General features: G+C 43.1%; 1 protein-coding gene across 5 annotated transcripts; it reads right to left on the reverse strand.

Moving 5' to 3' along the window:
• Positions 1–179: 179 nt before the first annotated feature.
• Positions 180–8,690, reverse strand: HNRNPH1 (heterogeneous nuclear ribonucleoprotein H1). 5 transcript variants are annotated; one of them, XM_004696855.2, is made up of 14 exons: positions 8,652–8,690; positions 8,061–8,208; positions 6,857–7,012; positions 6,515–6,658; positions 4,950–5,088; positions 3,825–4,003; positions 3,676–3,747; positions 3,488–3,621; positions 3,249–3,384; positions 2,903–2,962; positions 2,721–2,810; positions 1,987–2,079; positions 1,497–1,546; positions 816–903 (listed from the first exon to the last, which is right to left on the reverse strand). In XM_004696855.2, the coding sequence occupies exons 2-13, from the start codon at positions 8,155–8,157 to the stop codon at positions 1,497–1,499; spliced, it is 1,350 nt and encodes a 449-aa protein (XP_004696912.1). In that variant the 5' UTR covers positions 8,158–8,208; positions 8,652–8,690; the 3' UTR covers positions 816–903. The 5 variants fall into 5 exon arrangements, with proteins under 5 accessions (XP_045140363.1, XP_045140365.1, XP_045140366.1 ...); XM_045284428.1 differs by lacking the exon at positions 1,497–1,546 and having other exon boundaries at positions 180–903; XM_030888796.2 differs by lacking the exon at positions 2,721–2,810 and having other exon boundaries at positions 2,873–2,962.
• Positions 8,691–12,456: the final 3,766 nt, after the last annotated feature.

Raw genomic sequence — 12,456 nt, forward strand, 5'->3', positions numbered from 1 at the left:
GCAAACAACATACAGCCCCTTCTGGAAAAGCCCATGTAAGTTTACCTTAATTGCACTGTAGGAAGTCTGAAGACATCTACACAAGAGTCTCTGCCACAGCTACACTGTCACCTACGCCCCAGGCAGGAATAGAGCACCAAGAAACAGTCCACATGACACTAAAGCATAGACAAGACAAATTGCAGTTTTTAAAGAAAGATTTATTTGACAAGTTTCATTTACCGCAATACACCTAAAAAGTAAATCACAATATAATGAGATTTAAATCAAGGCCTTAGAATTTCATACAAACACCAAGACCAAAATCCTAAAAGTATTGGTATTGCGTCTCATTTTCCCCTTTAACTTAAAAAAAAAAACACGAAAAAAAACCTTAAACTTACGTGCCTTACGGGTTATTAAATGAAACTAAGAATTAACAAACATGCCAAATGCTTCACTTTTTAATTGTAGACACAGCTCCTATGCTTGAGGTTTTTTACAAAAAAGGCATGTCTTTCAACATGCATTCAATATTCAACATGTGGTCTAAGAGCAACATTTAACATAATTGAACTGCTTTCACCTAAAGACGCTGACTGCGTAAGTACATCCTACAACTAACTTGAGAAAAGCTGAACTTGTTTAACAGTTATAGTTTACTCAAATGTTGGTACGCTAGATGAATGTTTTGTGTTTAAAAAACAATCCTGATTTCCACTTAGAGTAAGCATGAATCACAAGCTTATATTGCAAAACTGTTACACTTTTTATCTTAAAAAAAAAAGAGAGTCAGTGATCAGGATGACAATCCCCATCCACCACTCATACTGGACATGCTAGACATCCCTCCCATTCCGTTCACTCCCAAAGATGTACGGCTTCCACTACTGCAGTAGCTGCTGTTCACTGCTCCTTGGCTGCCTGCAAAGAGACCAACGTGACAAGTCAGGAGAAGAGCAACATCATCACTTGAATAACATACAGCATATTCTGAGAAAATAAAGTCTTTAAAATTTTTATCTAAGAGTACAAATGGCTGCTGTCCAAGTGGCAAGAAGCATGTTTGGGAGAGGAAACCAGACTCCAAACAAGTCTCGATTCACCTGTTTCTGCAGTACCAACGTGCCAGACTCTTGTGCTACCATTTAGACGGATGTGTTTCAGGATCAGATGGAAAATTAAGTTTAAAGGAAAACTAGTGTTTTTCAAAACTTGCAAAAAAATTAGTTGGTCTTGTTTTTAAAGTTAAACACAGCATATCCAAAAATTTACCGTAAACATTCACACGTGTCCATCGAATGGCATTATGAACAGGGAGCATGGGGGAAGTTTTGCCTTCCCTATTCACAGCGGGCAGGAAGTGAGACAATTGGACTAAGGCAACTCACTGTGCCCAGAATGGCAGCCTCCATGGAGTTGTAGCCAGAGCCACTGACTGTTATGGCAAGTGTTGTTCTAACATATCAGTATTTGCTATTGGGAATTTAAATTAGATTCTTTGAGAAAATATTTACCTATGCAATGTTTGATTGAAAATCACTGGAGTTTTCCTGTAAAACTTGGTCTGCAAAAGGATTTTGTACGGTAAGACTATAATACCAAAAATCACCATTCTTTAGACCAATTGAAAAAAAAAAAAAGACAATCTTATGTTAACTGACTAGGTAAATACGGTGCTAAACCCCACCACCATCTGACTACTAAAAATTTCCATTGAAAATTGCTTAAATGCTAACCAAGGCAATGTGAATTACTTCAATTCTTTAGTAAATGGAGGCAGTTGTTTCTGGTTTGACAGAATTCCAGTGGCTAATAATGACTAGTTTTATAATACATAGAAAACCACCCCTTCCCATGTTTATTAAACTACCAAAAGCATTTACGTTAGGATCAAAAGCATACATCTGAAAAACCCATTTTCACCAAAAAGCCTCAATTCAATTATTCCCAACTAAAGAAACCTGCCTCTAGCGTATTTGAAGGAATAAGCAGCAGCATGCTTACCATAGCCACTCATGCTGCTCTGACCACCATAGCCGCCTCCGTAACCACCACTCAGCTGCTGGCTGGCTGGACCACCGTAACTGGACTGGTTTGCTGTAAAGTTAAGAGAACATTAGAACCAAGCCCCCAATATCATGTGGTACCTGGTGGTACCGGGCTTGTAATTCTACATCTGGTTTTCCAGGCTTGACCTGACTTCACCTGTCTGTCTACCCTCAATGGCCAAGCTACTCTTCTGTTCATCATGAACTAATCAATGTTATAAACCAAACGTCTTCACAGCACACGCATCAGGCCTAAATCCACATGTCCTAAGTAGAGGCAATTTGAAGATATGAAATTGCTTGCCTAGATTTAGTGGGACTTTCTGATTACAGTATATCAATGAATTAGTATACTGAATACCTAGTTATCCCCAGTTCATGATGCCCACCCACGATCTCATTTTGATCCGGTTTTCTAAACATAAAATCTTACTTAAGCAATAAACTAGTTTCATTGTGTATTCCCCACCCCCACAATTAAAGTACTTTAATCAGAATTACCTAGTTTTACAACTTAGTTAAGTAGTAAGCCAGACATAAAATTAATTCAAAAATCAAAGCTATTTCTTACTTAATAAGCTTAATTGTTATACTATAAATTTATACTACATACTCACTAAGATTAACTTAACTTATATAAGTGACTTATACAGATAAGTTTTGGTTTTTAAAAAAACTAACGATATTTACACAAGCCCATGCCTCCCATCATTTGGCTACCATAAGCACCACCGCTTGCTCCTGCTGTAGAATTCAAGAAGAGTTCTACATATCTGTGCTCTGAAATGAGAGAAAAGGTATACAAGGTTAGCTTAAAAAAAAGACACTAAAGTGATATTTACACAAACCCATGCCTCCTAGCATTTGGCTACCGTAAGCACCACCGCTTGCTCCTGCTGTAGAATTCAAGAAGAGCTCTACATATCTGTGTTCTGAAATGAGAGAAAACAAAAGTTTGAAAAATGTTTGTTGGTGGAAAATAAGCACTTAAGTAGATGATAAACTTCCAATACTTAGGTTAAAAAAAAAATCCTATTTGCCTGATTTAAACTAAATGCATTACTCAAATTTTCAACAGAGTAGCACTTAAATCTGTTATCAAGCCCAGAAATAGTAAATGTATCATAGGACAGGATTCTCTCTATTCCTCGGTCAGACATACTGGAAGACTATCAGTCACTCAACTGCCAGGGCCCCTAACCTTTAAAGGCAACTTACGCATATTTGCTTTGTCTTTGGACATTGCTGCCACCGCATCTTCATGAGTCGCAAACTCAACATCTGCTTCACCAGTTACTCTGCCATCAGGACCAATTTCAATGTGTACTCTCACTGGGTTGAGCGGTGAAAAAAACTAAGAAATTTCAGAGAATCAAATCAACGTTCTAATATCATGAAAAAGCCAAACTGTGCTATAACAGGTTATTTCGTTGGCGTTGAATCCACCTGACACTTACATTATAAATGTCATTCTCGGTAGCTCTGTAAGGTAAGCCCCGCATGTGTACGCAGTGTCCTGTTGTGCTCTGGAAAGTAGAACCACCATCGCCGTACCTGTGATCAGACATTCCTGAAAAACAGTAATTGAGGTCTAGATGGACAAGGGTGTAAGTACTTCAGCAAATAAATCCAGTTCTTACTTTACCTCTTCCAAATCTATCTGAGCCAAATCCATAGCCATCATTGTAGCCATTATAGTCATCATAGCCTCCGTAGCCTGAAAGATCACAAAAGTACAGTCAGCAGAATGCCAACACAGATCAAGCTTTTTGGTCCATGCATATTCTTGCTTACCTCCACCATAAGCACCACGCCTCATCCTTTCAAAGCCAGCTCCTCTGCCAATACTGTTATACCCTCTGCCAGCCCCAGGCCTGTCATAGGGACCTGGCCGCTGCATGGCCATGAGTTTTCGAGGTGGATCGTAGTGAGTTCGAACTTCAGCTCGACTGCTCTTAAAGATTTCGATATACCTAAAGCATTGTTCATGGGGGAGGGTGGGGAGGGAGAAAAAGCATGTTAGTCCATTTCATACAGGTACATAGTTACACAAGAAAACAATCTAGTCATAGCCATGAAACTGACAAATATTTTAAAAGCCAGATTTCTTATATTTGCATAGGCAATGACCAGAAATTCACTCTTTTAAGATTTAATGTAAACTTTACAGGAAAAAAAAAAACACTCCTCTTAGGCATAAGGAGCTCAACCTTAAGGGTAGAGAGGAGTACTGTAAATGTTTTATACAGGAGGGAAAGAATTCCACTCAACTTCAGCATTTCAAATATTAAATCCACTGGCAGCATGTATAGCAAGTGGGCTAAAAAGCCAGCCTCCACCAACAGTCTAGCCCACACTACACATTTTCTTCGCCAAAAAATACCACAGCCTATGCTCTTAGTAGGAATCAGCATAGGTAAGCGCATGCTTCAATGAAAAATAGTCACAAGCAGAGAGAATAAAACCTTTGTGACAATTTCTTGAAAGCTATGCTTATTAATACATATGCAGAATATTTATACAGCAAGAAAGTTTGTTGCATTTCAACTTTAAAAACAAGATCAGAAATTATCACATTTTCTTATGGTAATATTAATTTACTAGGTGGGTGTTATTACAGCTAAAGCCAGGTTTGCATTAACATTTTTTTTAAAGCCATAGTCTCTCAACTCCAGTGACTAGGTTAATCAATTGGCATGCATGCTTTCAAAATTCAAGGTGGCCAAATTAACTGGGGACAATTTTAAGACCTAGTGTTTAATTTGAATGCAAAGTGGGACTTTTGCAAAGGTAGTTTGGACATTGTGGCAATTAGCTGGGACTATGGAATGCAAATTTCTTCTTTTTAAGCAGAGAGAATATGGATTTAATTGTTTACCATAAGAAAAGTGACATATCCAACCAACCATCCATCCCCACCTGTGCCCTATTCTTTCCTTGTGTTTCTTTAGAGCCTTTTCAGCTATTTCCTGTGAAGCAAACTGCACGAAGGCCTCCCCCGTACTCCTCCCCTGGAAGTCCACCGGCAATGTTATCCCATTTGGCACGATTTCCAACCCTTCAACCCAAGGACAAATAACCCCAGTAGGGGGGCAATATTAACATCACAAGCCCAGAAATGATTCTTCTTATAGCTTTAAATAAACCAGAATTTTAACTTTAGGTGAATGGTATGCTTTCAACAAGTATTGTTAACTATGCATTTCATTAATATGAAGTTCCATAATTACAAAGTATTTCTTAACACATCCCATGGTACAGTATAAAAGATGTGCTTAGCATGGGGTGCATTAAGAATTCAACAATTAAGAACACTCATCTATGCAACTTAATGTTGAGAATTATACAAAAACTTAACAAAGTCAAGCATTTAAAGACATTTTACTGTATTCAAGACACACCTTTGACCTCATTTTATATTTCAATGCATAAAAATTAGTGGAACTTCAAGTTAAAACAATTTAAGCATTTAATATACAAATTGAAACATTAATCAGATAATTGACAATAAAACATACAATCTAAACTTTCAACAAACAACTGAACTACACAGTACAATCATGCAATCGTATGCTCTAACAGTAGTATGATTCACTTCTGGAAATTCCGTCTATGAAAAATCCTTTCCGTGGATACTTTCTCAAGCTTACAAAAAGGGCTTAAAAGCACTTCCTAGAAAATATGAAATTATGTTCATATTTAAAGTTGATAGATAGCATTCAATTGTCACCAATTTAGATTTAAAAAGAACAATCAAAACAGACTTGATCTCAAATATTCTGACATAAGTATTAAGACTTGAAATAGTCAAGATTTAACACATACTACACTGAACCATGAAAGGATTTCTTGCTTTTAATTCCAGTTTATAGCATGAACATTATCTATTACTTAATACATATAATCTAACAGTCTTGATAAACATGCAATCTTATCCACTCTTCAGCATAAAAACTTTCAAATACTTTAGGCCCAGAACAATTTTAAATCAAGGCTACAAACAGTGAGTGGCCTTTATTATCGTGTTAGATTGACTGACTTCCAGTAAGTCAGTTCCGTGCTACACTAAATTATTTTCTGTAGAGAATGAGGCTATGTGATGTGTCTGACAACCTTTGATACTTGCCATAAATAACCTAACTTGTACATCAATCTTAATGGTGAGGGAGCTTACCTTTAAATGGAGAACTCTGCTAAAACAGCAATATGAGGGAAGAAGTTAAGTCATTGAGGACAATCCTCCAATTTCTACTCTGAACTGTAATACTAAATAAAGGCAACGCTAACATTTTGGCAATACTTAATCTCCACCTTTAAGATGGGCTTAAATTATTTGAAGGTCTCCAGGAAGAAGAAACATTAATTCATGTACATATGCTTACAACTTTAAGTCTCTAAACTATGCCACATTATGGGTCTGTTAAATCACATGTTGCCGGAAGCTAGCCAAAACTCACTGCTCAGCAACCAGCACCACTACATACCTGAGAAGAACTGAACAATTTCTTCCTTGCTACAGCCAAAGGGGAGTCCTCTAAGCCGCACAAAGCCATCATTGGCCGTGTCGGGACTATTTGGACCAGTATGCTTCAACACCCAATCCATTTCAACGTTGTTTGACTTGAATACTGAAAGAGGTGCTTAGAATTAGTCAACTTTGGAAAGCTGGAAAACAAAGTTCAGACTTCCTGGGTCTTTAGATAAGCTAGGAAGAGCTGCCATAAACTCCCTTAGGTGACCATTTCCATGCGGTCAAACACCTAAAATTCAGAAGGGGTAAGAACTATGTGTTTTATTTACTGTTACTAGGGCAACATAAATCAAACCTTCAACATATCTGTGTCCCATAGTTTCTCTGTCTTTTTTCAGGGCCAATTTGACTTCATCTTCTGATTCAAGTTCAACAAAAGCCTCGCCACTTGGTCTGCCTTCTCTGGTGTAGATGAAACGAATACCTTGAGCCCCGTTTTGAATTTTGCAGTCTGGAAAGAAAACCGCCGTTAATACATAATCTACAACCAGAAAACCACCTCTGGGTGATGCATGAGGATACAGACGAAATGCCTATCCATGCCCCAGAATGAGGTAGAACCCTTAAAACCCAGTATGACCCGAGTCTCATCCTATCCTCTGTTGACATTTCAACTCCAAATCCAAAGCAGCCTTTTAGAAGTCATCTTTAATGCCTCTCATTAAATATCTCCCAATCAATTTCTCTCAGCAGCAAAACTACCCAGGTCTGAATCCTGTAATGGTGGGGCACGTTCTTGAAATGATTTCCTCTGGGGTTTGTCTGTTTTACCTAACTGGCAACTACATGAATCGTTCTCAACTCAAATCCCAATGGCAGGCTCAATACTCACCTGAAAGGTGATCAGTTACCAAGCTAAAATGATTCAAGTTGCACAGCTGAAGCCAAACCCAGTCTTGCCTGTGGCAAGGTGGCTTCCAGTGTACGTACTTGGGTTCTTGTTTTACAGGTCACTTTCCTTTGTTTACCAGGGCTAAATTCAGATAGTAAGTCAATACTACGAGCATCTTTCCAGGGACAGCTTCATTTCTCTAATCTTACAATGGAAACAAAGGACACATTTGCATAGCAATCACTCAAAGAAAAAACCTACAGGGGCAAGAAAACTTTCCTTGGAGTTGGAAAGTGAGCCATATCAACAACTAGAGGAACACCGTCCCTTGATTCGGGAAACTGAACTGTTTTGTTTGTTGGTTTGTTTTTTGCGGAAACGCCAGCAGGCATGTACAGTATCAGGGCGGTACTTAATGGTGGGCAAAGAAAACAACAACAAAAAAACTCTCCGGAGTGGCCGCACTCTGCTCAAAGGGGTCGGGCCGAGGCTTCCGCGATTTCCATTGCGTAACAGGCCCGGGGCTGGGTGCAAGCACAGCTGTGAGCCGCGGCGTCCGCGCCCCACTAGGGGGCGCCCCGAGTCCCGGCCCGAACCCCGCGCGGCCGACCCTCGGTCGCCCACTCGCCCACGCCGCGAGCGGCCCTCTCGCCCGCCTCCCACTCACCAGAAAAAAACCGCTGTACTTCATCGGCCGAGCAAGACCAGGGCAAGCCCCGGACCTTCACCACGAACCCCTCTCCGCCTTCAGTGCCCAGCATCATCGTCTCCGTCGGTCCTGGCGTCGGAACAAGACTGCGAAGTGATGATCAGACCTGGCAATCAGTAATTCATCTGTCCTCAGGCCTCCGAGAGCCCCGCGGGCCTCCCAAGGGAACCGAGCTGCGCGCACTCCCTCAAATCCAACTACTCCAACCTCCCAACACCCCCTGGGGAGGGACCGGCGCTCCCAATCGCTCGGGGCACCCGGAACGGCTGCACAAAGCCGCCGGAGCCCAGGCCTGGCGCCAGCGTGGATGTAAGGAAATGGCGGCGGCCGCTTCCGCTCCGCCTCCTCCGACATCTCACACAATAGAGACGCGCGGCCTGCAGGCCCCGGCGGCCCAGCTTGCAATCGGCAGGCCACTCCTAGCTCCCAGCGGCAGCCCGTAACCTACCGGGGACTCGAGATCTACTCAGGATCTAGTATCAAAAAGTATTTGTAAAAATCGGTACCCTCGGAGGGCGCTGGGAGACTGAGTGACCGACGTACACTTACCTACACACTGGTGCGGCTCAAACGAAATGGCCAGCCGGCGCCTGCGCAACTTAAATAAGGCTCTTTGAGCAAGCTCTACGCACGCGCACACAAGTGCCCGCACCACCCCCTTGCGTCACGCAGCGCTCCTACGCATGCGTACATTCACAAACGGCCCCGCCTCCCGCCGTCTGATTGTTGTGCGCCTGCGTCTCAGCTTTCGTCCCCACGCCTCCAAAAACCCGCCCGGCTCTTTCTGCGCCTGCGCCTTCCCGCGAATAGTGATCGAGCCTCAGCGGTTTATAATTGAACTTTCATGCGCATGCGTTCTCTTCTAAACCGTTCTCTGGTTTTACCCCTGGGGTGGGGGAAGGGAAAGGTAGCAGTCAGTTCTCTATCGGGACGATATGGGGGTCCCAGGCGTTGGACTACGGTGCGGGGGTCCCCCCTCCTACCCAAACAGCCCTTTCTTAGCGCCCCTTGTCCAACCTAGAAGGAACAGACGCGGCCTTCGGTCGCTCCCGACCCCCGCGCCGCCAGCCTCGTTCTCCCTAGAGCCCGTCCCTGCTAATCCGTCCCAGACTCTTCCCGGGGCTAAGGAGGGGAATTCCTGCGCTGGCAGCCATTTCCATGGTTCCTAGAGTGTGTCCGAGCCTTGTGTGCCTTCACCTCCCCTTCCCAGCCGCTGTCGGGCCTGGGCCAGCAGTTCCTGCCCCGGCTTTCGCCCGGAACCAGTCGCTGAGCACTGGTCCGAGGAGGGCCCCCACCTGCTGCCGCACAGGTGGAGCCGGCGCCGCAGATCCCAAGGCTAAGTTCGGGTGTGTTAGGTACCTTCTGTGGTGGGTCCGACGCCTAGCGAACTTAGGTACAATAGAAGTAAACGCAACCTCAGAATTGTCATATTTGAGCCCATTGTTACAGCCACAGTATGGATCCATCTCGTTGACGACCGTCGGCTTTTTCTCTGCCGCTCCACTTTACGTATTTCCTAGGCCTAGGCCTTGCAAGAGGGTCACTCCGTGTGCCCAGAAGGCGAGAGGTGAGTGGTGTTGGTGCTGGGAAACTGGCAGAATGCCAGGAGGCACTCCTCACCCCCAGGCTGCTTAACCTTGAGGCAGTGTTGGTCCGTGCTTCCGAAGGACCCCCTCAGTCCCACCGGAGGAAGATGTGGGGCAAGTGTATTTTCTGAGCAAGTACAACCTGCCTGACAGATTAATGAAGTAAAGGGAGAAGGTGGAGCCCCGAGCTGGAAAAGCCATCTGTGCCTTAGCAGGAATGTTCATCTGCTTGCACAGGACGGTACTGTCAGGTCTTGTTTTAGGGATAAAGGAGATCCTAATTTCAAATATATTTTATAGAAACCCCCGTATTTAGTCTTAAATAGGTTAAAACTGAGGAACCAAACTCACTGCCTTAGAAGCTATTATGACTCACAGTGAACCAGGTTTTAGGATATAAAGGAGATCCAAAGTATAAAATAGAATTTATGAAGAACATGTATTACGCCTTCTCCCCCACCCTCCCTTTACCCTGTTGGTATAAGCTTCAGCTTCTATTCGATTGATGGTTTCTCAGCATCCAGGCACTGAGAGTTTTGAGGACTTTGCCTTGCTCTGAAGTTACTGGCTCCCTGGAGCTATGTGTAGTGTTGGACCTCTTGCAGGACTCTTGGCCCCCACTGGGATATTTAAGCTTTCTTAGTAAATCTGCAGTAATAGCCAGAGGGTCAACCCTCGATTTCGCTGGCAGAAGGTTTTCGAAGGGCTTTTCTTCTCTTACTCCAATGACGGGTTCTTCTCATCCCCAAGGTTGTCTTACTCATGTTGTCTCTGTCTGGATTGGGTTTACAAGGGGCCTCCCTCTTTCTCCCTTTAGTGGTGGGATTAATATTTCCATAGCTGTACCTGGAGCTTTGGTTTCCTGGTCGTTGTTCCATGGCACAGCTGTCCACTGACCTCCATTTATTAAGTCTTTACCCAGGACAAAGATATATCATCCAGGGGAGGGAACCTATTGCACAAGGTCATAATGGCACCCAAGGGCTTGCTGAGATTCGCAGACTTCAAAAGGACATGGGAGGGCAAAGCAAACTATCACAGAAGTGTGATTGGTGACAGACCAATGCATCACAGTTACTAGTGGGACGACAAAATCAGGAACAGGACCTTGATTGGGAAATGTTGTTACTCAGAAGAACTTACAAGATTGGTCCAGGGCTCACCAACCAAGGCAATCGGCATGATTTATGATTATGGGTACCCAAGCTACCCCCTAAGGGAAATTGCCCTTCCCTGGACTGGCTGGGAGTGGTGGAGGAAATATCACGCACTTTCCAATGCACCCTGTCTAAGGGCAAGACTGTTCATATCCCTGGTTTATGGTCAGAAGGAATTCAATGGAGGCTTCATCCACTTGGAAACTCTGCAAATGGATTTTAGGCTTTCACTGTTACCGTAACCTCTGAAAACGGAGTGCTCAGATTGAAGCTCTAATACACCCTATATTAGTTTCTGAGGCAGTAATTTTTTTAACCTATTTTATTTTTTAAAAGTTTTTAGTGTACATTAGGTAAAGGCTTATAGAGCAGATCATCTTTTTACATTCAACAATTTATACGTATTTTGTTTCAACTCATCCATCACAGTCCCTTCAATTTACCATTACTTAATGTGATGGTTAGGTTTATTGTGCCAACGAAGCCAGCAGGAACAGGTGGGTGGAGGTTAATCAGGTCACAGCTTGATTGAAGGACAAGAAGATAAATTGCTCTGCAAGGCCCACCCCTTCTCTCTTGCTCCTTGGTGATTGGACAAGCATCCTCCTGCTTTAGCTAGTTCTCTGCTTCAACCTGTGTGCTATGCTACCTGTGGGCCAAGTCAACCGGTGGATCATGTGATGAGAGCTTGAGGCTCCTTTGAGATCTGCCTTGCTTGAGCTTGAGGCTGATAAATCCTGTCACCATGCTTGAATTGAAGACCCCATCAGGGCCTGCTTCACTAAGTTCCCGAGCTGCTGACTGTTGCTGACCCACCCTGGTGTCTGCTGCCTGTGGGCAGACTGCCTGCCTTGCCGGTGGGAAAACTCCAATGTCTGCTTCCTTGACCTTGGACCCAGCAGCCCATGTGAGTTGAAGGACTTCCAGCATATTAACTATTCCAAAGTGTGTTGAACTGAGCCCTCTGTATTGCTGTATTTGCTGTTATATTCCTTCTTGAGATATAGATAGATAGATAGATAGATAGATATAAAATTAAAAGTGTTCTGGTTTTGTCTCTCTAGAGAACCCTGCTTAACACACGTAACTTCCTCTCTATACATACTGTCATTTGGTAAATGCCACCTGTTTGATCTTAAATTCCAGATCTGAAGGGTAAGGGCCAGAGTCTTGAATGTTCCACCAACCTCTAGCTGACATTGTTATCATTCGGAGTTCTGTTCCACATTTTCTCCCACTCTAGTCAGAACCTTCTCATGTGATCCTTTCCACAGCAGCTGGCACCAGTAGCCAGGGAGTATCTAGTTCTTCTGGTCTCAGAGTGAAGGAGATGGATATTTACTTAGTCCATTAATCTACTGGACTAATTGTTTCCATCTGTCTTTCTATTTCATCATTCTTCTTCCCTCTGCAAGAGACCAATTAGATGGCAGCTAACATGAAACAATTAATACTCAGAGCTTGGAAAGATGCAGGGAGGTGTTATGTGTATCTTGTAGTTGAAATGTAAATTATTAGACTCTCAGGAAGGCTATTTAACAAAATGTATTGTTGTTATTGTTGGGTGCCATCAAGTCAGCTGAGATCCACAGCGACCCTGTGCACAACAGA

The sequence above is a fragment of the Echinops telfairi genome, unplaced genomic scaffold (genome assembly GCF_000313985.2).
Source record: "Echinops telfairi isolate 266 unplaced genomic scaffold, ASM31398v2 ScPeMD7_7469;HRSCAF=8507_0, whole genome shotgun sequence".
Lineage (NCBI taxonomy): Eukaryota > Metazoa > Chordata > Mammalia > Afrosoricida > Tenrecidae > Echinops > Echinops telfairi.

Excerpts from the sequence above, each read along its gene's own strand:
- HNRNPH1 (XM_045284428.1), bottom strand. The coding sequence starts at position 8,157 with ATGATGCTGGGCACTGAAGGCGGAGAGGGGTTCGTGGTGAAGGTCCGG. Across the intron at positions 6,659-6,856 it reads GGGACACAGATATGTTGAAG|TATTCAAGTCAAACAACGTT; the intron begins GTTTGATTTATG and ends CACCTCTTTCAG. Across the intron at positions 5,089-6,514 it reads AATTGTTCAGTTCTTCTCAG|GGTTGGAAATCGTGCCAAAT; the intron begins GTATGTAGTGGT and ends CTTGGGTTGAAG.